General features: G+C 33.5%; 4 protein-coding genes and 1 long non-coding RNA gene across 14 annotated transcripts in view; 4 read left to right on the forward strand and 1 right to left on the reverse strand.

Annotated features, from left to right (window-relative positions):
- Positions 1–113: 113 nt before the first annotated feature.
- LOC100648529 (mediator of RNA polymerase II transcription subunit 25) lies at positions 114–4820 on the forward strand. 4 transcript variants are annotated; one of them, XM_048410929.1, is made up of 15 exons: positions 114–257; positions 858–991; positions 1080–1125; positions 1213–1340; positions 1437–1656; positions 1733–2324; positions 2409–2725; positions 2854–3038; positions 3102–3264; positions 3346–3531; positions 3605–3799; positions 3975–4160; positions 4256–4315; positions 4405–4518; positions 4594–4820. In XM_048410929.1, exons 1-15 carry the CDS (start codon positions 255–257, stop codon positions 4600–4602), a joined length of 2538 nt encoding a protein of 845 aa, XP_048266886.1. In that variant the 5' UTR covers positions 114–254; the 3' UTR covers positions 4603–4820. The 4 variants fall into 4 exon arrangements, with proteins under 4 accessions (XP_048266886.1, XP_012170335.1, XP_012170336.1 ...); XM_012314945.3 differs by having other exon boundaries at positions 4603–4820; XM_003399697.4 differs by lacking the exon at positions 114–257 and adding an exon at positions 291–571 and having other exon boundaries at positions 4603–4820.
- A 213-nt stretch (positions 4821–5033) lies between these two features.
- Positions 5034–12114, forward strand: LOC100648293 (phosphoribosylformylglycinamidine synthase). 3 transcript variants are annotated; one of them, XM_012314939.3, is made up of 20 exons: positions 5034–5078; positions 5870–6148; positions 6224–6365; positions 6435–6585; positions 6668–7058; positions 7133–7245; positions 7328–7588; positions 7666–7739; positions 7828–7984; positions 8066–8412; positions 8486–8722; positions 8819–8944; positions 9013–9240; positions 9303–9501; positions 9589–9854; positions 9923–10139; positions 10215–10394; positions 10467–10628; positions 10713–10994; positions 11244–12114. In XM_012314939.3, the coding sequence occupies exons 2-20, from the start codon at positions 5880–5882 to the stop codon at positions 11417–11419; spliced, it is 3978 nt and encodes a 1325-aa protein (XP_012170329.1). In that variant the 5' UTR covers positions 5034–5078; positions 5870–5879; the 3' UTR covers positions 11420–12114. The 3 variants fall into 3 exon arrangements, with proteins under 3 accessions (XP_012170329.1, XP_003399743.1, XP_020721616.1); XM_003399695.4 differs by lacking the exon at positions 5034–5078 and adding an exon at positions 5083–5217; XM_020865957.2 differs by lacking the exon at positions 5034–5078 and adding an exon at positions 5588–5756.
- LOC100650051 (alpha-N-acetylgalactosaminidase) lies at positions 11530–16454 on the reverse strand. Of its 4 annotated transcripts, none has more exons than XM_003399708.4 (8): positions 16405–16454; positions 14162–14323; positions 12998–13172; positions 12749–12923; positions 12582–12676; positions 12156–12515; positions 11918–12082; positions 11530–11838 (listed from the first exon to the last, which is right to left on the reverse strand). In XM_003399708.4, exons 1-8 carry the CDS (start codon positions 16437–16439, stop codon positions 11650–11652), a joined length of 1356 nt encoding a protein of 451 aa, XP_003399756.2. In that variant the 5' UTR covers positions 16440–16454; the 3' UTR covers positions 11530–11649. The 4 variants fall into 4 exon arrangements, with proteins under 4 accessions (XP_003399756.2, XP_012170331.1, XP_048266895.1 ...); XM_012314941.3 differs by lacking the exon at positions 16405–16454 and adding an exon at positions 14799–14937; XM_048410938.1 differs by lacking the exon at positions 16405–16454 and adding an exon at positions 14703–14720.
- On the forward strand, positions 14936–16289 carry LOC125386097. The gene is made up of 2 exons (XR_007225961.1): positions 14936–15076; positions 15258–16289. It is a non-coding gene; the product is annotated as an uncharacterized LOC125386097 (long non-coding RNA).
- Positions 16455–16994: 540 nt separating the features above from the next.
- LOC100649346 overlaps positions 16995–27366 on the forward strand; it is a 46779-nt gene continuing 36407 nt past the window's right edge. For both annotated transcript variants that reach the window (XR_007225956.1, XM_003399702.4), the window contains exon 1: positions 16995–17357. The gene's annotated coding sequence lies outside the window, so the exon portion shown is untranslated. The remainder of the gene's footprint in view (positions 17358–27366) is intronic.

Below are 27366 nucleotides of genomic sequence, written 5' to 3' on the forward strand. Positions count from 1 at the left end.
GGACTTAACTGAAGACACGTATTTAAAATCTAGGGGAAATAGGTTACATTCATAAGTAAGATTATCCCGACATCGTTGTAGGAATTTTGTTAGTCTGCAGTGTTAAATCTCCTTTGTGAAATATGTATATATATATAAATTTGAAGATTTTTTATTGTATTTAATTAAAGTGTTTAATTTGTGTTAAATCCCTAGAATATTTATCACCAAACTAGTGAAATAAATTTGGGAACCATCATCTTAAAGAAATTACAATGGTTTGTTCTATTTCATGTTTAAATGTTCTGTACAAATCATTTAATAATAATAATAATAATAGTATTAATGTAATAATATGTTAACATATTTTATTTCGTATTGTATTTGTGATACATGTAATGAAATTAATTAGTACTTGAAAAAATTATACTTAATAAATAAACGTAACCTATAGAACTACTGACTTTGTTGATTGTTTGACAAATGATCAGCTACAATATTGAAAAAATCCTGATTTTAGTATTAGCAAATGTTACTAATGAATATGAAGTGATATAATCATTGATGTCAATATTTATCTGGTAAACTTGTTGTAAGTCTCACACTACATGTTATAATGCTATTAATGTAATTTGCAATTAGTAGAAGTAGAATATTAGATAAAGATTTGTATTAAAAAGATCTCAATACATAAATGCATTATTGTGAAATAAATTTTACTATTTTAAACGTATCAAAGATAAAAATTTTGTTATAAACATGTTATTTATTTCTAATATGATATTTGAAATAGTTATAATTTATTCATTATTTTTAAGTTAAAAATAATATATCACCTATTATATTCTTTTTTATATACTTTTTCTGATATTTTAAAGAGTGGAGTAAAAATGGTTGCTGGTCCTACAGAACATGGCATACAAGCCGATGTGATATTTGTGATTGAAGGAACAGCTGTCAATGGAGCTTATCTTAATGATTTGAAAACAAATTATCTTACCCCTACACTTGAGTAAGTTATATTTTCTATATTAGATCATATTGAGTATTTTTTATTTTGTTTATAGATGCTTATTAATTTAAGACATTATATTATATAGGTATTTCAGTCAAGGTGGTATTGAAGATAGAGAATATGTTTCTGAGGTAAAATAATGATATTAACCATTTTTATGATATCTTACCTTTTTAATTTCTTTATTCTTATATTTAATAATAAAAATCATTTTTTAGCAAAATAGTACAACGTTATATGGAATAGTAGTATATCATGCTGCTGATTGTTTACCAGCACCATGTACAGAGACTTTTGGACCATATGCAAATCCTCATAAATTACTGCTTGTATTAGAAAAACTAGAGTATGTAAAAGATGTATCATTATTGTATTGTATTATGTATTATTATTATTAAATGTTCATTATTAATGAACATTGCTGATATTCTTGTTTGAATAGAATGGTTGGAGGAAAGGGGGAATGTTTTGCCAATATTGGAGAAGGACTTGCAACTGGACTTCAATGTTTTGAAGATCTACAATTAAGACGCGAACCAAATACAGCATCGCAGAAGCATTGTATTTTGATTTGCAATTCTCCTCCATATCAAACGGTCATACAAGAATCATATAAATTTGCCGGACACACTATAGAACAGTTGGCTTCACTCTATCAAGAAGTATATTGCAATTAATTGTGTGAATAGAAGTCGTCATTTAAGCCTATATAAAAAAATCATTTTTTTTTTCTTTCAGAGGAATATTAATCTTTCCATATTATCACCTAGAAAAATACCTGCCTTATTTAAATTATTTGAAAAAGCAGGAGGAGATTTACAATCATCACAAACAAAAAATTACGCTAAAGATCCGCGACATTTGGTCCTCTTACGTAATTATAATTTGAAAGAAAGACCTGTCAGTCCAACAATTGGTGGAGCTGTTCATACTACTCCAGGTACTGCTGCACAGATTCCATTGAGCCCATTGCAGAGTAATGACAGTCCAAATACAAATCAAGTGCAACAGAATATTGCACAACCAACTCAACCTCAAGGTCCTCCATTTAGAGGTCAAACTCCTCAAAATATCGCTTCAGTTCATCAAACAGTAGTACCAATGGCTGCTGCAATGAACGCTGGTCGACCTCCTTATAATCCCCCAATATCCGCTCCACCAACTTATCATCCTAATGTAACAAGAGCAGGTCACCCTAGATGGAGACCTTTCGTGACACCAGGGGCAACAGGTCCAACAAATACACAAAGTAGTGCTTTAATAGCGCAATTAAATCAACCACCTCCTTCAATTGGGCTCAATGTAACTCCATTTGGACAAAGAATGGATGGTAAAAGTGATAATACTTTGTAAAGTTTTATTACTTATCCTTGTTTCAAAAGTTAATGTGTTAATATATATTTTATATCTTTAGTGACAAATACCAATGTTATGGCTGCAAATGCACAACAGCAACAGCAGCAGCAACAACAGCAGCAACAGCAGCAATTAACTCAACAACAGCTAAGATTAACAATGCAATTACAACAGCAACAGCAAAATGTCCAGCAGCAAGCTCAAATGCCAATAACAGCTCAACCGACGCACGGACAAGCAGGACCGCAACTCACGGTATCCTGTGTGAGCCAATCTATGCCAACTCAAGTACCACAAACAGTTACAGCTTCACAGACACAGGCACCTGTATCGTCGGTTACTCAACAACAGCAAGTAACGCACTCTCAGACACAGGTATTTTAAGTTGCTTAAATTATTTATAAGGAGAGACTGTTTTAATGTTGTAAATGTTGTAATGTTCGAATGTTGATTTTGAGACTAAAGGAAAAAATATGAATTACATTAATATAACTGTTTTAAAGGGTAATGTAACAGGTGGTACGGTAGGACCAGGACCACAAATTAGTACACCACGTGAGAGACAAACGATATGGCAAGGTATTATTGAATGGGTTGAAAAAGCTAAAACAACTCCAGACGCACCAAAACAAACTAGGCATCTTCCGTGTCAAGTTTCCGCAAATTCCAAAGATGGAGATCCAGAATTGTAAGTTTTTGTGGATGTTAATAATCATAAATTGTTATAAATCAATATATTAATATATTATAGGAAAGCTGATACGTGGCCTCAAAAATTAATTATGCAGCTGATGCCCAAGCAGTTAATAGGAAATATTGGTGGAACATATTTGAAAAATTCCAAGTCCGTTTTGTTTCATCCTACGCCTTGCGAAGCGTTAGAATCGTTAACAAAAGTTATGAATTCGGGATTTGTTAGTATATTACACTATATGTTTTCAGTACAATAAAATGAATAAAAATATCTTTAATTACTGATAAAAAAAATATTTCAGGCAGGTTGTGTTCATTTCACATTCTTGCAAGCAGCTTGTGACATAAAAGTACTTATCCTCCTCTACACGGCTGAAAGAAGAACCTATTTGGGATTCATTCCAAATGATCAAACAGGTTTCGTAGATCGCCTTCGAAAAGTGATTCAGCAACAAAAAACATCGCATGCTTCTATGAGACAAGGACAAGTAAGTAAAAATTTATACTCTAAGGTATATTAAATGTTTCTTAATATATTTACAAATATAATTAATATATCAGGCTGGAGCTGCTCAAGGAAACGCAATAGCTGGCACAATGCCTACTACAGGTACCTCTCAAGGAGGTATTCTTATGTCACAAACAAATACTATAGCTATGGGAGGAGGCCAAATAACTCAGAACGTAGTTTCTACAAATGCTCCACAACAAACATTAACTTCATCTGCTGGCCCTCAGAATCAAATAAACATGCAGGTAAGGTTTACCACATGTATACAATGAAGTAAAATAGATTTGAGACATATATAATAAGCTTTATACATAGATAATATATTTAAAGAATTATGAGTTAGAAACAAATGCTATCTATATAGATATGCACAGATATCCAAACGAAAGTAAAGCATTTGTTTTATTGATACGCTGATAGAGTGGTGGTATTACTGGTCCCCAAGTGGCTCCAGCTTCTGGTACGATGATAGGACAACAAAGACCACCATTTGATGACATAGAAATAGCTAGGCAACAAAATTTATTAAAAATTCAACAACTACGGCAAACGTTAGAAGCTGCACAGCAACAGGAGGCGCAATATAAGTCGCAACTGGAAGTAAATGTAAGCCAATAAATATAACAACAAAATACGGAAAAGAACAAAACACATACTAAAATAAATTTCACAGAATTCATATAATATAATTAACTTTATAGATTCAACAGAATCTAGAAGTAGCACAGCAACAGGAAATGCAATATAAACAACAGTTGGAGGTGAACTGTTTTTTAGAAGTTATCATACATTCTGTTGTATAGCTTCGCGCAAATGGAGAAACGAAATAAAGGAATGAAATTTGTTACAGGCTCAACAAGCCCAAAGAGCACTAAATCCTGCCGCTATGACGAATCAGCAAGCAAATGCTCCAAGGTTGATGAGGCCTGTCCCGAATATAGGTCTTAGACATTTATTGCAACAAGTATGGATTATCATAGTTATGAATTGGTAATTGTATATCAGGGTTGAATTATATCTGCAATTAAAAATAATTTGGGTTTTGTAGCCACAACCGCCATATAGGCAGGTACTTGGATTACAGCAACAAATGGTTCCTAGAGGACAAATGACGACAAGAGCTATGGCTCCTGGTAATCCACAAAATCAGCAATTCGAGGATGTCTCTAATTATGATTTCCTTGGATAGATAATTTAAATAAATATTTTTTTTATGGAAATTCTACTGTAAATATTCGATTAGAATAAATTACACGTCGGAAAATACAAGAGCATTTTAATGGTTTTTACTTCCAATATAAATTTTATAATATTTATGTATCTCTAAATATATACACACATATAACAAAACAATTTATAAAATATATATATTCATATTTATAGGAAAAAGAGAAGGTACTGCAAATATCAGGATCGATAAATTAAAATATTGAAATGTTCTTTTATTACTTTTAAATCTTTATCTATATTAAAATTTGTATATAAAAAATGTAGATATATTATTGACAGACAAAAAAGCACGTGGTAAGAAACAGCAAGGTTATGCATCGCTTCATTAATTTCATAACACGTGGAAACCTGTTGCTTGAGAGATCAGAAAATAAAATACACTTTATTTGTATATATTGTATATATATTGTAAATGGAATATCGTTAATAGCAAGTAACTTTACTTTCAACTATTATTTCGACGATATTTAATACTACATAATTTAACTTAAAATCCTATTGTGCAATTCGATTATTTTATTTGTGTTTAAAATATTTTTGACAATAATATTCTTCCATAGAACTTTATACCCTTGTTTTCTTGTGTTACATGTTTACGAAAATGTATTTTTCTATTTGTTTATAGCTAGTACGATAACGTCTGTTTTGTAAAACATGACGTAGATATAATCCAAGTATTATTATTAGTTTCGTTTAAAGATTTTAAATGGTATCAATATATATATTTCATAATCGAAAATATTCAAAAGTATTTAATTTTAAATTATTTTTAATAATAAAAAATACAGTTGAAATATATAATTTCAGTAGAAACAGAGAATGCTATATTGAGTAACATGCTCTTTTGACCTCAACTCATACTTTTGATATTATTGTTATGATACAAGCATACTATTTTGCAATTATTACACTGATAAATTGAGATAATTCACTGACTCGCTTGCCAGTTCACTCTAGGGGGTCTTAATAATTGTAATTAATTATCAGTTTCATATATCATATTATATTGTCACGTTTATTACTCTTGTCCTTTTGTATTGTGTTTTTTAATTCTTTTATGTACTATATCATTCTGTAATTCTCAGTTTTTAGATCATGGATATTATAAGGTTCTACAAAGTACCTGGTTTAAAGTCAGGTCAATTTAAAAGCAAATTTAACAGTCTTGTTCAAATAACAAATCTGATTAGTGGTTTGGAAACTGAATTGTGTTACTATATTGAAGTTAAAGAACCTCTGAGTGCAGAAGAATTGGCAATCTTAAAATGGATTTTAACTCCTCCTTTGGAATCACAAAGTTTGAAGAATTCCAGTGCATTTGATAAAAAATTAAATAACTGCTTTATTATTGAAATTGGACCAAGGTAAGATAAGTAATAAAAGAACTATTTGACAATAATATTTAAAATTGGAATTAAATAATTTTTATGTTGTTACAGATTGAATTTTTCTACAGCATTTTGTAGCAATGCTGTATCAATTTGTAGATCTGTGTATTTAGACAAAGTAACAAGAATTGAGGCAGTAACTAGATACTGTATTAAACACAATGGAGTAATTGATAAAGAAATTGAAGATGCTGTGTGTAAATAGAATAGTATTTATTGAATATAAGAAATATACATCTCTTACATTTGTTTCTTTATTTAGATAACAGATGTACTGCATGACAAGATGACTGAATGTAGATATATGAAACCAATAGAAACTTTTGATCATGGATTTAGACCAGAAAATTGGTTTGAAGTTAATGTTTTGGAAGAAGGAAGAATAGCATTAGAAAAAGTAAATTCGAAACTAGGTATGTGTTCAAAATGAAATATAATAAAAGATAATAGGTAACTTAAATATCATTTTCAATATTATTTGAACATTTTATTTAGGTTTAGCATTTGACAATTGGGACTTAAATTTTTACACTGATCTATTTCTTAATAAATTAAAGCGCAATCCAACTAGTGTAGAATGCTTTGATTTAGCACAATCTAATAGTGAACACAGTCGTCACTGGTTTTTCAAAGGTCGAATGATTGTTGATGGTGAAAAGATGAAACAATCTTTAATTGATATGATTATGGAGACACAGAAATATTCCAATCCAAACAATACAATTAAATTTAGTGATAATAGTAGTGCAATTAAGGGCTTTCAAACAAAAGTTTTACGGCCGATAAAGACTTACACATGTAGTCCTTTCTGTTTGGAAAATGTAGATCAAGATTTGATATTCACTGCAGAGACTCATAATTTCCCAACCGGAGTTGCTCCATTTAGGTAAATAATTTAGAAATTTCATATAATGTACTTCGCTCTATGATATGTTTCATAAATATTATTTCAATTTACAGTGGAGCTACAACTGGAACTGGAGGAAGATTGAGAGATATTCAAGGAATTGGTAGGGGAGGATATTACATTGCTGGAACGGCTGGTTATTCTGTTGGTAATTTGCATATTCCAGGTTTGTACTTTATATAGCTTATTTACTTTTATAGAAATAGGAAAACGTCCTATCTTCATTAAATTGTCAATCTCTTTCTTAGGCTACAATTTACCATGGGAGGAAAAGAATCTACAATATCCCAACAATATGGCTTCTCCATTAGAGATTATAATTGAAGCCAGCAATGGAGCATCGGATTATGGCAATAAATTTGGAGAACCAGTCATATCTGGTTTTGCTCGTTCATTCGGTATGACGGATGAAGTTGGTGTGCGACGTGAATGGATTAAACCTATAATGTTTAGTGGAGGATTGGGTACCATGGATGCCAATATGTCTCAAAAAATTTTGCCACAGAAAGGTGAATAGAAAATAAAATTTAAATGGTTTTTTTGTACAATGACATTAAAAGAAAAATTAAAAATTTTTGTATATCAGGTATGGAAGTCATTAAAATTGGTGGTCCTGTTTATAGAATAGGCGTAGGAGGCGGTTCAGCTAGTTCTATTGAGGTAATTTTATATTCCAAAGAATAATGTAACTGATTAATATACATTCTTAATGATCCATTAAAAATTATGAAATCTATTATTTTGTTAGGTGCAAGGTGATAATAAATCAGAATTAGACTTCGGAGCCGTACAAAGAGGCGATCCTGAGATGGAACAAAAATTGAATAGAGTTGTTCGTGCTTGCACTGAGATGGGACAGCAAAACCCAATACTTAGTATACATGATCAAGGAGCTGGAGGCAATGGTAAATAAACATTCTTAGAAGATCATATAATTAGATCGTATATTATAATGTTGAATCATTAATTGTTTGAAATTACATTAGGCAATGTTCTAAAAGAATTAGTAGAACCCATGGGTGCAGTAATCTTCACAAAGAAATTTGACTTAGGCGATCCAAGCATTAGTACATTGGAGTTATGGGGTGCCGAATATCAAGAAAACGACGCAATTCTTTGCAAATCAGAAAGCAGTAATTTACTTAACGAAATAGCAGCGCGAGAAAAGTGTCCCATTAATTTTGTAGGGATTGTCACAGGAAATGGGAAAATCATTCTTTCAGAAGAGGATAATTGTGATTCATCGAAATATCTAAATGAGAATTACGAACATAAATCGAGGCACCCAGTCGAGTTAGATTTAGAATTAGTACTTGGAAAAATGCCTCAAAAGGTGAACATAGAAATATAATAAAATAAATTAAATGTAATAATGTTTAAGTAATAATCTTTTTGTACTTTTATAGTCTTTTAATCTGCAAAGACAAATAACTCAGTTACCTGCTATCAAGTTGCCTGTAAATCTAACTGTACAAGGTATCTTAGAAAGAGTCCTACGATTGCCTTCAGTAGCAAGCAAACGATATTTAACTAACAAAGTTGATCGTTGTGTTACTGGACTAATTGCACAACAGCAATGTGTTGGTCCTCTGCATACTCCCCTTGCCAATGTTGCTGTGACAGCAATATCTCATTTCTCTACGGTAAAAAATATAAAAAATAAGCAAATAAGAAAAATAAAATCAATCAAAGTTAAACAAAAATGCAGCAAACACAATACTATGTGTTTCATCCTACAGGTTGGTATAGCAACTTCTATCGGAGAACAACCGATAAAAGGCCTCGTGAATCCAGCAGCTGGAGCCCGTATGACCGTAGCAGAAGCGTTGAGTAATTTAGTTTTTGCACGGATTTCAAATATACAGGTAATTTATGAGTATGTATTAATTTAATAAATTTTTATTCTTAGTATCACTTATTTTTATATATTTAGGACGTTAAATGCAGCGGAAATTGGATGTGGGCTGCTAAATTACCTGGAGAAGGTGCAGCTTTATATGATGCATGTTCTGCTATGTGTTCAATTATGAATGAATTAGGAATCGCAATTGATGGAGGAAAGGATTCTCTTAGCATGGCTGCACGAATTGGGGAGGATGTTGTCAAAGCGCCTGGTACACTTGTAATTTCTTGCTATGCTCCTTGTCCTGATATACGACAAGTAAGTTGAAATTACTTTGACTTTTATATTTAATATTATTTTCTATTATATTTTTATTATAGGTAGTAACACCCGATTTAAAAGCTCCTGCAGCTGGAAAAAATGGTTACATATTATTTTTAGATTTATCAAATGGAAAAAGTCGAATTGGTGGCACAGCTTTGGCTCAGGTTTATAAGTCCCTCGGAAACGAAGTTCCAGATGTACAACGCGTTGACATGTTAAAGAATGCTTTCAAAGCTATTCAACAATTAATTACAGGTGATTTAATAACTAAATTTATGAAATTTATTCTTCTATTTCAATGGAGGAAATTACTAGTATTTGAAATACTTTTCACTACAACAGAGGGAAAAGTACTAGCAGGTCATGATATTAGCGATGGTGGACTTATTACATGCCTGCTTGAAATGTGCTTTGCTGGCATATCTGGAATGAACGTGAATATTTCTCATAAATCAGGATCTCCTATTGAAATTTTATTTACCGAAGAAGTAGGATGGATACTAGAAATTGATCCAATAAATTACAATTATGTTTTGGAAGTATTTAACCAGTTTGATGTTCCTGTATATTTAATTGGACGATCGGAAGGATTTGGATTGTCATCGAAAGCATGTATTTTATACATTGCGTAAATTCACAAAATTATGTTTATGTAATAAATATTTTATATCCTCAGATAAAAGTTCAAGTACAAGAGAAGATTTTTCTGGAATCAACAGTATTACCGCTAATGAGTCTATGGGAAGAGACGAGTTATCAATTAGAACGTCGACAAACGAATGTTGAATGTGCACTTCAAGAATTCAGTGGATTACAAGATAGAACTGCACCATGCTATAAATTAACGTTTAATCCTGACGTTAGATCTACGGCAATTTACAAACATTTATCTTGTTAGTAAAGATTTAATTCGATGCAAAATCTAAAAATTTCTGGATCGTATTTATATTTGTTTGCCATTTCTACAGCAAACATTCCAGTTGCTGTAATAAGAGAGGAAGGCATAAATGGTGATAGAGAAATGGCAGCATCTTTGATAGATGCGGGTTTCGAAGTTTGGGATGTTACAATGCAAGACTTGTTAAAAGATAAAGTCACATTCGATAGATTCAGAGGAGTTATATTCCCTGGTGGTTTCAGCTATGCAGGTAAATTATTAATAGATTAATTTTTGTTTTACAAAATGGAAACGAATAAAAATTAATTTAAATTTATTTCAGATGTTTTGGGTTCTGCTAAAGGATGGGCTGCGAGCCTTTTATTCCATCCATCTCTTCAAAAACAATTAAAATCATTTATTTCTCGAAAAGATACGTTTAGTTTAGGAGTTTGCAATGGATGTCAATTAATGTCTTTGTTAGGATTGATAGGAAATGAAGACGGTACTATTATTGCATCATTAAAAGAACATGTTTATAAAATTATTAAATACAATTAATGTTTTTAATTGCTTTTTTGTGTTGCAGATGATATTAAACAACCAGATATTTTTCTAAGTCATAATGTATCGGAAAGATTTGAATGTCGGTGGAGTACCGTTAGAATTGATAAATCGCCATCGATTATGTTAAGTGGAATGGAAAATAGTGTCTTAGGTGTATGGGTCGCTCACGGTGAAGGAAGGTTTACGTTTAGAAATAATGAGGTTTTAAAGAAACTAAAGGAAAGTCATTGTTTGGCTATTAAATATACTGATGATTATGGTAATCCAACCGAACGATATCCACTTAATCCTAATGGAAGTACAGGTATTATTTGATTAAATACTTTTTTTAGATTATATAATATTAAAAATAGGGGTTAGCTACATAACATGATTCGTCTTTAAAATCTTTCATGGAGTTTGTCTTTTTATAAATCTACAAAGGATACTTTAATTTTGCCTTATATACAACTATTAATTTGCAAATATTACTAAAAGAATAATAATAACGAAATTTTGTCTGGTCATATACAATTAATTCTGTGATCTATATAATATTTATGATTAATTACAGAGGGCATTGCTGGTATCTGCTCTGAGAATGGACGACACTTAGCAATGATGCCACATCCTGAACGGTGTTCACAAATATGGCAATGGCCTTGGAAACCCTCTAATTGGGAGTATACTATTTCGCCATGGCAACGCATTTTCGACAATGCATACGCGTGGTGTGTAACAAATGATTGAGACAATAACTTTTTTTATAACATCTTGCATTAATGCAGTCAGTGTGTAAATAATGTAATCATATATTTTCTAAATAATCTATATCACGTTGTTTAACAAATCATAGAGTATTACAGATTACAAAATTCTTTATTTCCTACTTTCTTAACAGAGTATGGTAACGTTCTTTTATCAAATATTACAAAAAAAGAAGTAAATTACAGATTAAATTCATTAACACTTAGTTCGTATTATTTAAATGAGTTCTGTCTAACTTTGAACAATTGATTTGACGGCGTAAATTGCGAAAATTGATTTGTGGAGAAAATATCCTCTAAATGTAAATCGCACCGTAATATCACAACTCCGGAAGGATTAACTTTGACTTTTATTTTTGTTTGCGGCGTTAAAATGCCATAATTCACATCTTCATATAGATCCTACAAATATGAATAGTTACCTTTAACATTTTATACAAACGGTTAAGCGAAAATTTGTATTAAGTTTTTAATTACATACCTCTACATTGTATCCTCCAGGATATTGTAATCCGAGTTCCTTTAATGTAACGGACACATCAGACGGTGTACCATCCGTTCTTCTGTTTACGAACGCTATGGCGTAAGAGTAGTAATTCTGATAAACGGGTGTTATAGGTCTTGCCCAAATTTCAATACCTTTGTGCTGAAATTATAATAAAGTTTAGATACATTCAAGTCTGGCGTCAGTTATTCATATAAGAAATAAATTTACTAACTTTATAAATTCGTCGACCCTGTATACCTAACGGGTCTTGATCTACAGCGATGATTTTCCTATTTTGTAAAATAGCTTTGTACTCGGGCCTAATTGTTCGTAGATCAACGGACATTAATAGAGGCGCCGCTAATATTGCCCATAACGCCATTTGCGTTTTGCTCTGCTCATAACTTAGTCCAAAATTTCCAATAATTAACATATCAGGATCATTCCAATGGCCAGGACCAGCATTTGGTACAATTGCATCTTGATTATTTCCATAATAATCTATTATGGTCTCTAAACTATTCCACGAATCTTGTATATCATCAAAATTTCTCCATAAATTACAATGTTCTGTTATAGCAGTGAAATTTGGCTAAAATTTTGTGCAACTTAGAATTTTATAGCTTTCAGTCTACAATGATATTATATCAGTACCAACCTGCATGCCAGCATAAATTTGATAAACTGGCCAACTGCAGGAATATACCATTGGCCGACCAGTTTGGTTTAAATAGAATCCAAATTCAGGATATCCTATAATTTTTCATGAATTATAAAGTTAGATCTCTTTCAATAAACATGTAATTATTGATGTTTTAATTATACCTCTATCCATTTCTGAAGGATGTGAATAACATCCATCTAATTTTACATAATCAACATCCCATGATGCAAAAGTAAGAGCATCAGTTTCTAAGTATCCCAATATTCCAGGATACCCAGCACATGTGTAGTTACCAAAATCCTCATAAATTCCAAACTTAAGACCTTTTGAATGAATCTATATAACAAAAATACATAACAATAAGTTTGTAATTCTTGTGGCAAAGAGTTGAATGGTATATTAAAACTTACATAATTTGCAAGACTTTTCATACCATACGGGAATCTTTGTCTATCTGGCACTAGCTGACCATTAACACTTCTATCTTTCTCCAGCCAACAATCATCAACATTGATATATTCATATCCAACTTCTGCATAGCCTTCTGCTACAACAATGTCTGCCATTGTACGAAAGAGCCGATCACTATAAAGTATAAAAATATATTCCTCATAATTTTAAACAGATCCATTTCTGTTAAATTGTAATTTGCAATTCATTATATCTTAAAACATGCTTCACTTGTAATATATTAATCTTTTGTTACTAATAAAACTCCTTGGACTAGAATACAGATTTATATAATGGCTATAACATAGCTCTAAGTTAAGTTATTAAGAATCATTCTTAAGGTCAGATATTGATGAATCATATTTAATATCTTGCAATTTATTCTAATTGGTATCTTGTGAATTGAATAACTATAATTTCAAGATTTCAGTATTTCCATCTTTGAACATTTTCAATATGATATTTATCTTTTTTTAAATATTCTATTATTATTGATGTTGATTAGTTTAATAATGAATATAATAATAAACAAATTATTATAGATTTAAGAAAAAATATACAACTTTGAAAATGTATTTGATATTATAAATAAACACACTGCACAACAAAACAATTTAAATGTATATTAAATTAAAAATTCTTCATATGTATGTCTATAAATACAAAAAAAGCTAAAAATTCCAATAAAATATTTTTGACATATGTTTTTTGTGACCAAAAGCATTTCAAAATGCAAAAATATTATTGCATTACGTTTACATAAATAATGAATAATATTTTATATTCAAAACAACATTAAAACAAAAAGAAAAGTTTCAATGTTTGTATATTTACAAACCAAAAAGAATTCGTAAGACACTTATAAATCATATTTCATATTTTTTCTTGCTACCATTAACAATTATAATTTGTAATATTAATCTGTAGACATAAAGGTATATAACAAAGATGCTAATGAAGTTTCACTTTATCTTTAAGAATCACATTATAATGTTAAATATCATTCAGATAGAGAGTAGATAATGCTCCAATGTATAACATACTCACAAATATCAACTGAAACAGGCTTGCGAAATTCAATTAAAAAAAATGTGCAGAAAGAAACAAAAAAGAGCAACGCTTACCTGATACAATTATCTGGATCATTTTTGCAGTCTGTATTACACCTGAATCGTTCCCAGGCAAGCCAGCCCATGGGTGGTGTTTTCACCAGACCATTTTCAAGGGCCAATGTCAAATCTGCCACTGACACAATCAAACACCATATCCATATAATCTGCGACATTCTGCAAAAACGAACACGTTTCTTTCTAACTATTTGAAAAGAAAAACTTTCCACCAATTTTTATAAAACACCAAACACTAAATTATCACTGATTTTATGACTCCGGTAGCATAATGCTTGGAAAATCTCGAATAACTTAACAAAAAGAAGAAACACCGTCGGAGTCTAAGTAGCAAAAAGATCTGATCATTAGGAGCAAAGCAGCATCGCCATCCACATCCTGCACGGCTGTTTGCAGACTGATCTGATATAAGACCTCCAAGCCAAGAGTACTTTCACCCAATGCCCCATTTCATTTTTACACACAATCACCGCGTGCTTCAGTAGTGTGAACATTGATTTCCTTTCGTACACATAGCGAGGCGGCTTCATATACTAACGCATTAAATCGCCGTTGTAACTATTACAGTACAATTACGCCTAGCAAAGACAATCGTAGCTATTTTATGTCACGAATCTCCTTCATCTTTGATTACCTCGAGCGATCGTTGTACTTTGTAAGTGCTATATGTTAGTTTCATGAGGATGAACTACATGATACTGTTACGATTCTACAGTGGGGACACTACGATTTGCACTCGGCAGCTTTATAGTTTTAACACGTTCCATGCCGCCATGAACGGCTGTTAGACGTCAATATTTCTAGCGCATGTAAAACAATTGACGGAATGTATCTTCGGTGGTACACGTGGATTAATTTGAATAGTGCGACATTCAACATATTTAATAACAGAATTGTGTGAATGCGTGTACTGTATCCTTAAAAATATGTATGATGAAGTTATCAAATTATATTGCATAGCATTGTCGTTGCAATAAGATTGCGTGCTTGTTTGTACCAGGCTTTAATCTTTCGGTCTACATATTCTATAAATTCTTTTCAACTGAAAAATATTTGATTTTCAATTACAAATTATTGTTATATTGAATTGAAGGGTGTATTTTTCGAGATATTTTAATGGGAAAAATCTATTTTGTGGAAACATGATAAGAAGTAAAGAGAAAAATAGTTGTTACGTAATAATGTGGTGATTAAACGGATGAATGGTTATTAACTTCGAGTCTCGAAGTTCGAGGAAGCTGACAAACGTTCATTCGAGAATTACAGCGGTTTACGAGACTAGGAATGTTCGTATACGAGTTGCATACGCGAATATAAACTTGACATTTCAGTGACTGAGAGGGATAACGAGTAACGAGACATGTTGGATTCCAATATAAGGCGGACGCTTGGAACGCGCAACTTTAAGATTCGAGTATTATTAGCTTGGAGAATATGTGAAAAAGTTACGAAAATGAAACATAAAGAGATGTTGTAAAGATTATATAAAAAAAAAATGTTTACCTTGTATGTATCTACAATGAAATGTCATGTAATTTTTTATCTATTATTTATTTTTTAATTATCGTGCAAGATAGTCTTTTATAAAAAGCAAAAATGTGTTTAAAAAGTGATGGAGGCGTTATTTGGAGTCCAATTCTTGGTCTCCACTGGTTTTACGGCAACTGGCAACGTAACTTTCCATACTTTCATTTTGATTATCTAATCGAATGGAAAAATCAATAGTAGTAAGATGAATTCAGATATCCTTTTATCGACTGATGATATTGTAGTGATATCGATTTAAAAATATTTTCTAATTAAAATTATGTAAACAAAAATATGAAGTAAAATAATGATATTAAAAATTTTAATATTGCGAACGAAAAGAAAATTGCAAATAAAAAAATTATATGAAAATATGGATGCTTTTACAATCGTAATAAATCGATAACAGGATTGATTTTTAATGCATATCCAAATGATAATTAGTTTATAAATCTTTTTAAGAGATTTTGATGATATATTAAATTTCTTCCTATTAAGTAAATAGTTGGATTGTTATTATATAACCATCATTATATGTGATCTAAATACACTCGATTTAATAAACTCAATCAATAAAATCTTTGGCATTTATTATTGATACTTATTGTGTCATTTAAATTATGTGTATCTTTGAAATCTATAGGATTACTGAATGACGATTTCAAAAGGAACTTTTAATATTCGCCTTGGTATGTTTTAATGAAAACACTTACTCGTTATAGCACAATGATTTTGACACAAAACACATGTTTTAGACACCGTGTATCGTTTATATACTTGGGAATTTGTATAGATAAGACAAATTTACACAAACAATTGTTTCGCTATCGCATAATTTTTCTGTAGATAACAAATTTTTCTATCGTGCTGCTATTTATTTCTTACGAAACGATAACGATAAAAATAATATTTGAATTCGTTTTGTTTCATTCATATAGCAAATAAATTATATTTATTTTTAAACTTTTCTAAATATATATCGAGAGATTGATAAAACATTGCGCGGTAGTTTATCAAAGTGCCATACCATCAAGTGTTTACCATAGATGCTAAAACAATAAAACTTCGCATACTACATTCTTTTGCGTATTATACAAATTCTGTACTTTTTTGCTTTTTTAAGTTCCCCATAAATGTGTAAAAATCCGCAGTCGAACGACAATATTTTTCAAATTATTGGATGATTACGCGAGCGAGGTTCGAATGTGGCGCCGCGGCGCGTCACACCCCCAAATTATTTATTGTCCATCTCACTCGCGCTATGCCTTTCTTTGTTTAACCTCTTCCTTGTTCCCGTTCGGTCGTTCCCAACCCCCAACAATCCCGCAGCCACCGTCTAACGCGGGGCTGCTGGAGGGACAGTCGGTTTTACCTTGTAAACGAAAACGTGCTCGCCGCACTCCGGTCGCGCAAATTTTTCTCGTGTCGCGTGTCGAACGCCAATCGAACCGCTTATCAAACGGTTCATCGGTTTAATCCTGCCGATGCGACATGTCATGTGAGTAACTCGTCGCGCGTTTCTGACGTGTTATGGCGTGGAAGTGGTGGCGAACCATTGCAGTGGAATCGTTCTCGTCCGACGACACCGGGATATATTACCGCATTGACGATCAACTGTGTTGAGCCTCCATGGGAACATGAAGATACCACCCCTGTCATGACCCAGGTACGCGTACATCTTCTGATTTTTCATCCTTCGTCAATGTATGCCGTTGCTTGCCAGATTTCGTAACAAGGGTTGCGTTCTATTTCGTTAGGTGCTTTTCTTTTTTGCTATTCGATGCTACATTGCAAATAAAGCAGGTATACAAGCTTCATTAAACGATTAATAGAATGTTTCGATATCTAAGATCGACGTTGATTAGTTTGCTTTTCGATGGATGTCACAGTGACGTTTCAAACGTCATGTTGACAGATTTAACGAAGAAATGTGTTTTAAAAAGGTATTCAGTTAATCTTTAGATTATACAAATTCATGGTATTTTTAGGTTAGCTAATTTAAAAAAACTTTTTATGGTTAATTATATGTATATCGTGTGGTAGGATGCATCTGCAATCTGTTGGTGCATCACATAGCGTATAGGGGCATCTAGGAAATGTTTCACGAGATCAGTGACTCAGGAATGGTGTGTTTCTGTCTATTATTTTCGTTGAATTCGAGCAATAGTCGGAGCCCGATGTTGTGCGTTATCGTAAAGGGGCTGGGCGTTCTTTTGAATGGTAGATTTCGGTGCCATTGACGCGCAAGGAACTCGGACAAATCGCATGAATGGGTAATGGCGGCACCCCAGGACAATAATTTTAGGTAGTGACATAAGTACGTATAGCGCTGCGATCGTTCCATTGATCTGTGTTACATCGAAGTCCACATTTCCTAAGTCTAGTAAAACGTTTTGCAAATTTCCATTTCGCTTTACAATCTATGTATAGTTCGACTTTATGCTCGATTAAAATAATGCAAACCTTTTTACGATTCTATAAAGCTATACCGGCAGTATATCAATATCGAAGTAAGAATAAAATAGTTACTGTTTCAGGTTATATTTCTGCTTTTCGATCGTCCAAAAATTTCTTCAGTTTTGAAGAATTATGAAAAAGTTGTTAATGCACAAGAATTTCTCGTTTCAATCCCTTTGCTGAAGTTTCTCTTGAAATTTTTCGTTTCTTGAAACGTGAGCGAGATTGAGACGTGAAAATTCGTAGCCGGTTTAACGATTACTATCGGTCAATTTGTCAACTGCGTAAAAGTTAGTCGCATTTGCTTGCAGTCATGAGCGTCCACCTTGAATTACTTTTTATTACAGTGCTGCGCGTGTGTGATGTACGTAGCACACGTATGACGTATGACTTTAACGTGATACGTAATTCCTGTGTACTACGCGAACCATGTAAATTATTCAGAAGTAAAAGTAGCTTAAATATGGACGTATCGTTCATACTGGCAGAGTAATAGCGACCGTTCAATATGAATCGAACGATATTCTTTTATGCAGGAATTCAACAATTATATAAAATTCTTCTTCATATCCATATACTAACAGTCTGTTTAACTTGCGGAATATGCATTAAGATGTTCGCCCTGAGTATTCTTGCAAAAGAATCTGCTATTCATTTTTTCCTATCATGATCTGGTTCTGTTCTACACTTTTCCCATGGATGATTTTGCTATGTTCGTATGTATGATACGTATTAAAATTCGAACTGTGGCCTTTATGTATAATCGAATATGGAGGAAAATACTTGATAGCTGGACAAATAAGTGGCGTTATGCGCGATGACGTTCTTCGTTCGTAGCCCATTTCGGCTCACTATTTACCATATTTTATCTAGGGCGGCGCGGGTAAATCGATACGCGCTACTTTCATTCATGGCTGCTTCCCCTCACACGGCTAGCACGTTGCCTCTGCGTACCACCACTGACGAGCAACCTCCACAACCCTTTATCCCCACTATCGGTGCCACCACCACTATTTTACCCATTAGTGGCTATCTCTGTTGCAGTGATTCTCAAATTCCTTCTCCTTTCTTGGTAGAATTCCTTCTCCTTGGCGCTTGATGACGTCATGGAATTTAGTCCTACGTTATACGTATATATACATATATATTCATGTATAGAAAGACCAACGTATTGAAATCGACCATTATAAGTATACGGAAAAGTTGATAATTTTTTTAATAAATGAACTAATCTATTGTATATACTATTATTCGATTAATTTATATATTGTCGTGCATTTATAAGAAAACTATCAGCTTCTTTATATTACTCGTAGTTCATTATAATTATAAATTAACGAATTTCTAAGAGATAATTATAAATTTAAAAATAGGATTTAAAACGATTTTTAAAATTTGGATGCTTAAACATTTGATCATTTGAAGATTTGAAAATGGAATAATTATTATGGAAAGTGAATTTAAAGGTTGTTTCGTGGAAATGAAATTGGGAAACGAAGGCACATCGTCTTTTCAGAATTTAATGGAAATGTCTTGTTTATGATTTTCACGAAGCCGATTCGGTCGGTTTGAAAATGCAACTTTGTTAACAAGCTGTTAGTGCGAAGCCAGCGAATCGGGTCATTACCGCGCGGTAATTTGTCAAATTACCTTTACGAACCAAACGTGCTATGGATCGTAACGTTTCGCACATAAACTTTTAGTCTTCGCTGTGTTAAGTGTACGTAATTCGTAGATCTTCGCAGGCAATTTTCTTCAAGAAGAAATTAGAAACAAACCTCCGAGTCGACTAGAAATTAGATTAACTTTGAAAGCTCGAGCAATCGGAGATTCGGATGTTCGATCGCTTGAGAATTCCAAAGATTTGATAATTCGTGAACCGAAAAATTTGTGAAACTACAAATTTCCGAGATTTAAGAACTAAAAGAATTTCGAGATTCAACGATTGAGATTATTCAAATTTTGTTGAAGTAAAAAATTCGAAAATTTACGAATTTCAAAATTTAGTAATTTGAAAGTTAAAGAATTTGAGCAATTGAGAATTTGAGATTTTAACGTCTCTCTTATTTCTGCAATCTTCTTCTAAACTTACATTCTTTATACATACATTCTGTGAATAAGTTTTCTCTAAGCAATAATTCTCCGTCAATGGAAATTTCCTTTGGTAGAGTCCCATCGTGACGATTCCTAGTCACGAGCCTGTTTAATATTATTCGAAGGTATTCAGAGAATCACACGGGCGGACAGTACGAACGAGATTATAGATTACATTTGCAGATTCTATTTGCATACTAGGTTAAGAAGGGCTTCTGTTAGTCTCTGTTCAATATCGTATCACGACTGAGAAGAATTATCCTTCGGTAGGAAATCTCGTTCTCTTCGATTGTCTCTTCTCTTCCTTTTTTTCTTTGCGTTTATCGTTTATCCGAACGATATACGTAACAGGTAGCTTTCAATAGGGCTAGGCATTTAAACATCAGCTTTCAACTGAAACGTAGCGCAGAGGAATAAGAGGTACTTATAATGCTAATGGAATAATCCGATGCTTCTTCGCGAATTAGATTAAATCCGAGATTCCGAGTATTTCGAGTGCTCTCGTTAATCCCTTATTCTCTGTATCGATGTTCAAATAATTTAGTAGGTCGTTTACGAGCCAAATTATAAATAATTCTTAGCGATCAATATTTAACAATATTAATTAGTTACTCTAATCGATCATATATTAACTTAATAATTATAATATAATTATGAAGTAAGCGTGTAAATTAATTTTTTTAATTCACTTTAGTTTTAGTAATCATTTGTAGTTCAAATATCGTTTCGTCTTATTTTTAGTTTCGCCTGCATAATTTCACGCGAGATAGCCGAATATAATAGAGATTATTTTCTTAATTAAGTTTATATTACCTGACATATAAAAGGAATTTCATTTCGTTTAAAATTAGTAAATTGCTAGTTTTTCACCAATTCGTATAGTAACGAAATGAGTAATAAAAGCGAATTGATAGTTGTATCCACTCGGTAAAGTACAAAGTAGCAAGTTGAGAATCAATGTTCTGCTACCATGTTGATATCACTACCACGTTCACCACCTACGGGATCATCCTCGTTGGCGCATGGTTGCAAGAACTTTCCAGCACCACCTCCGCTACCATCGCTACTAACGATGAAGATGGTGATCTCGTGATTTCAAAGCTTGATTCTCTCGTATACAATTTTCAATCCCTTCCTATTGTTTATTAGCGATAAAAGCATTTTAGTCGGACTATAGGTAAAATATATCAATAGAAAAATTAATCTAGAAAAATCAGATTATCATCTCGCATTATTTATCGATACAGTAAAATTATAAAACGCTGCCAAACTCTCAACGACGAATTCGTAAAGTGTTAGAAGACTCTATGAGCCAAAACTGTCTTACTACGAGCGATCGAATCTACTTGCTCGATTCACTCGCCAGTTCACTCTTCGCGATATTATTTTCAAATGATTAAAAAGTCTGTAATATCTGCGCAACGTACTGACACATGTATATTATAAAACGAATAACAGACACAGTTCTGGATAGAGTGAAAGAAATACGAAGAAAGACAGTGTTTCATTTCCATCTGAATAAACCTTTTGAGACTTATACATATGCATCGAGCTTTTGTTTAACCGAGGCCACGTACGTGTACGATATTTCTCGCGCAGATTGCAAAACATTTTCCAATATCATCTGTCTTCTCCGACGCTTCTAAATACACTCTGAACAGATATAAACGAAAAATAAGGGAAATAATTATTCCTTGTCTTGATCCTCCTATGCTTCTCCTATTTCTTATCTCCCAATCACGCGTTTAATAACTTTTTCTTCTACTTCTCGTCTCGTATTGAACAACGGTAAGACATCTAATTTTACTTGTGTCTAATTTTTATTACGCTTTTTAATCGTGACATTTTAAAGAGATATTGACATTTAAGAGATTGCTGCGGTCAGTTTGATGCACCTTCAAGAAATTCAAATAAATAATATGGTTACGTATGGACGAACAACGTGTTTTCCGTAACGAACGTAATCTTCTCTAGGGATTGATATGAGTCATGCCAGGAAGTTGGCTCGAAGCCATCGCTATACACCATATCGCATCGCCGGGCTACCCCCACTATTCGCTATCGTCACCACGTCACTGCTGACGCCCCTTTACACCCTCGCAGCCGAGTATTTCAATCGTTCGTGGCTGGCTGAGTCTTCCACCCACCCATTCTCCCACCCTTCGCTCACCCTTGCCCTGACCCTTCTTCGTCTCTGTTTCCTCGTCATCGGATTACCACCCTCTATTTCCCTTTCTCTCTCTCTCTCTCTCTCTCTCTCTCTCTCTCTTTTATACGTTAACTATCCCCTTCTCTGACTCAGTCATACACGCGATTCACCAACGCTCTCTGTCTTCCTATTTTTAGAACAGTCCGCGCGGAATAAACGGCCCCATAACCACCCCGTTCTCGCTGGCTGCACGGGGGTAGAATCGACCGTTGAAACTTTGATTTTACTTCTACGGAAGTTTAGTAGTTGAATTATTGGGGCGGATCAGTTAAGCAAGGGGAAAAAGCAACGATCGAGATATAACGAACTTGAACTACTTAGGGTAGAATTCCAGTTACAGCGGAATCCGCTTATTACGATCGCTTTGGCATTTCTTGCAACTCTCGATAAGAACAACCGGCTGATAACACAAAAATACATCAAATACACAGAGGATGGAAAGTTCCCATTGTCGAATTCGATACGATATCTGTACGACTTATATCTCTCGCGAAATGTACACGCTTAATACGGCGCTACGTTCGTACAATCGGACAATCGTTTTCGAAAATAATATGACAAATTTATTTGAAAAAGGCATCAAGCGTTGCACGTCGCTTGTTCGTGTCTCTTAACTCCTGAATGTAACTCTCGTAGTTACGACGCATTTCGAAGTTCGTCGCTCCATGAAACGTGTGAAAGATACGAGCTACGCTACGGATAATAGCAAGTTTCGAAGGAAACTTCTGGTACGAATTTGCTGCGAACTCTTGTCCTTTCTCTCTTATCTATTGCTCAAGTGTCATGCTCGATATCAGCAGTCGTAGTTTGATTACCACAGGCGGATTGTTTTTAACTGTTTTCACTTCTAATTTCGCTTTTGCTTAACTTTAACTAATTTCCTTTTGGGATTCACTCATTATCATAATAATAGGCGATTAACGACGTTATCCCTGATTATAACAACCAGATGACCAGTTCATTGATTCTTCCCACTGTCTATAATTTGTTGTTGTTATAGCAAACGATAAGCCAAGTTTCGTTTCAACAAATAGAACTCGTGTTTTTCGTGTTGATATCTTGAAGTTCGTATTTTGTGAATGAACGACGTGGGAAAGGTGTTCCGTTAAGGTTGGTCAGGTTTCTTTAATCTGATCTCCTGGTTTCCGTAAGAGCAAGAACCACGTGCGAGGGCAAGATACGGTCAGAATATAACAATTAGCAATATAGCAATTTGAATCAAAAAATCAAACTTCAGATCGAGATAGAGATGACGTCATCAAACAATTTTCGTATTTCGTTTGTTAATTGTGATTCGTTTCCAACGAAGCGATAACGACCTATCATAATATTACTGGAAATAAGAATCCCTGACTGAAAAGTATCTTATTGAAAGAAATCGTACGCAGAAAGACAAATTCGTTTCTCAGTGCTCATTACGCATACTTTTCAACTATTTCTTTATGAAAGCAATAGTCTTTTAGAGCGTTGCATCTTGTTACTCGCACATCTGTATTTACATTGGAAGGGGGGCGGATCTGGTGGGTAGTTTGCAATTCCGAATCGATTTTATCGTATCGCTATAATAACAGTACGTGCGTGCGTGAATCAGTTATAAATATAGAGTTGCCGTGTTCAAAGATTTCCTCGAATGACCCTCGTGTTATATGTTAACTGCGTTCCTCCTTCTCTTTCCTTTTTCTATTCTCGTAGGGCCATTGCGTGGGCGTAACGTTCGAGGGCGTAATACGTTCGTAATATATCGCAAAGGGGGTGTTGGAAAAGAAAGACACGGTAGAACACGAAATTAAGGATAATAAATGTGAAACGAGTCATCGATCTTTCTACGATCGATCTCGTACGAAGCTAAATTAAACGAGCGTTAAACATTCCTCCTGTAGAATCTAATTTTTCGACAACCGTATATTTTCATACTATCTGCAACAAATTTGCTATTACGTAACTACACATGATTCGCAAGATTTGTCTGACTTAAAAAAAAAAAAAAAAAAATGTATTGCCATTCACCACGAAAAAGAAAAGAAATAAACCAACCTCTCCATCCAGGATGTACTTCCGTTTATAGAGATAGGTTTCATAAAGATAAAATATTTAATTTTTTCGGTCGTTTATTCAGTCGCGATCACGAGTCGAACCGAGTTGCAGACTTTAATCTCGTCTTGAAACATTCTGCTATTGTGCCTGGTGGGTCCGATTAGAAAGGATACTAGACTTTTTTCCTGTCGATTCAATATGCTCGCGGCCACGATGAAAATCTGATTGCGAGGCTCACCGTGTGTCTAGTTGCAGCAGTGTCACCGCTTCCGTCTTTTCATACTTTCTATCGTATCATCTCGTTTCGTGGTTTTCGTCTACAGCTCGGTACAAGTACGCCGTGATGTTGAATCGAACGTAAAATTAACCATCGTCGGTTGGAACTGGGTAATTTTGAGGAGGAAAAGGGGACCATTAAGAAGGATGATCATCGTTAAAGATTGGATTTACCAGACAGGAAATTGAGATTATCGGGAATAGATTAGATTGCTTTGTCGAATTGTTCCTCGATCACTTTCTACTTTGCAGTCTCCGTTGGTTGAAATTGAAGTTACCGATCGATTTAGTTAATTAATTAATTTAATTAGCCACCGATCGAGTTATCGATGTAGTTTCCGTTGCCTTTTCCTATTATTTTATTTTTAATTCTCAGCTAGCGAAGCATTCGTGCAGAAACTTGTAGATCAACGAGTAATTAAATATAGATACTTTTATTTTTTATTATACCAGCCCAGAGAATTATTTTTTTAATACTCAGTTTTACATCCCGCATTTTTTTGAATTTTTGATTAAGCGTCCAGACAAATGAAATTCGATCAAAAATCGTGGAAATTCGTTTCAAAGGTTCGTTTCTAAAGCAAATCGGCGTGTAACAAAATTGATAAACAAGCTCAGTGGAAAATACTTAAGAGTAAAATTTCCAATTCCACGGTACGATCTCTCGTTCCTGGCTCGCAATTAATTTTCTACCGAGCATCCAGACTAATTAAATTTAATTATTAATCGTGGGAAATGAGTTTCAAAATTCGTTTCTAAATAAATTCGACGATCAGATAGTCGCTATTCGTGAACTAGGAGAGATAGAGGGAGAACGATCGGACTATATCGTAACTATGGTCTGAGAGTGGAGAACAGTAGAACACGAGCGTTCGTGATCAGCCACATTGAAAGTGCCTCGCCTATAAAGGTCAATTCTCCTGCTTTGAAATTAACGAAGAAACGTAGCTCGTTGGCCCATAAAGACAGCCTTTTTTCGACCAATTTCAACATTCAGTCAAAGGCAACCTACATACCTCTGTACAATTTCAAAGTGAAATTTTCTTGTTTCGCTTGTTTGTCGCTTGACTCGGCTATATAGAGTTTCACGATTTCAAAGTGGCTTCGAGGAACAAAGTGGAGGAAGACAATAGGTACTGCCATATTTGGGACGTTGAATATCTGAAAAATCTGTTCGGAGAAACACGTATAGATTGCTAGAAATTTTGTTACGCAACGAATATATCGGATCGTGAATTAATTTTCTATTATAACTTGCTGCTAAATCTCAACTCTTTAGTATGTATAGTAATGTATAAGTAATGCTAGATTTAATTAGCTAGACAATCATTAGACAATTTAACTAGACAGGAAATTATTCATTTATTTCCTATGAAAGTATTAGTATTTATTTTGTACGAATGATCGAAGCCATGTTATTTCTATTCGACATGGAAAATACGGCAAAATTGTTCTCTAAATCGATCGGTTTATATTCTTTGTTATTTTATTACACCATCAGAAGATTAAATAACATACTGATAAAATCAAAGCTTACACGTTGAATTGGAACGAACAAATTGGCAGGAATTTAAGATAGCGAGCGTCTAAAATTTCAGTCACATCGCGTGAGTCATTAGTCCTTCTTGTAAAATGTACAATCTTCAATTCACCTCGCTATTTGATGCTATAATTTGCTATCTCGCTATACTTACATAGTACGAGCTACTATAGAATATGAAGTCTCATTAGTTAGTTTCATCGCTCGTTTACCAATGGAGAAAGTGATGTTACGAGCGATTACTCTTCTTTATGCCATCGAACCGTACAAGACAGGGTTTGCTACAATCTGCCAGTTAACGCACGTTAAAGACGATAATTAAGATCGTTCGAGTAACAGCTTCTCGAGTTGTATGAAGACGTGATTCATCCTTTGCGAGGAATACAAATTCTACTGCAATCGTTCCAACGTTTCAATAGATATGTTTTATGAACGAAAGCAAATCCGATGTTACAAATATGGGAAATTACGCGTATAAGAATTGTATAATCCGCATGAATGCCAAAATGCTGCAAGTTATCACTCGAGCGTTATTAAAATCATTGTACAATATTTTAGATTTTAGATCGAGGTCGAACGCGTTGCGTTACATTCGTGATTGTCTCGTAATTGGAGGAGTTTTCAACATTTGAAGGTCGTCATTATGCTTCATTTCTCTTTTTTCATTTAATATGGAATCGCGTGATTTTCTGTACGTGCAACGGCAGGAAAGACAAAAACAAGGCCCGTGCAATCAAGGTTATTCTGCCAATTAAGTAATTGCTCGTGATTTCGTTAAGCTTAATCTGTCCCTCGTACGATTATCAGCAAACAATCTTGGCTGGATGATACAGAAACTCTACACCGTATTCGTGCATTTACATATCCAAATATAGACAAGATATTAATCTTAAAAATGCAATCGCAACCAGATATTTAACATTTAAAAGTGCAACGGTTCGAAAAAGTTAAAGAGAATCGTTAACGATTTTCCATTATATTTGTCTCAGGCACGCGTACTTCACTTTTCTAAATTACCTCTTACAGTTCATTTTTCTAAAAAGAAAAGAATAAATCAATAAATAA

This window comes from Bombus terrestris, chromosome 12, assembly GCF_910591885.1.
Source record: "Bombus terrestris chromosome 12, iyBomTerr1.2, whole genome shotgun sequence".
NCBI lineage: Eukaryota > Metazoa > Arthropoda > Insecta > Hymenoptera > Apidae > Bombus > Bombus terrestris.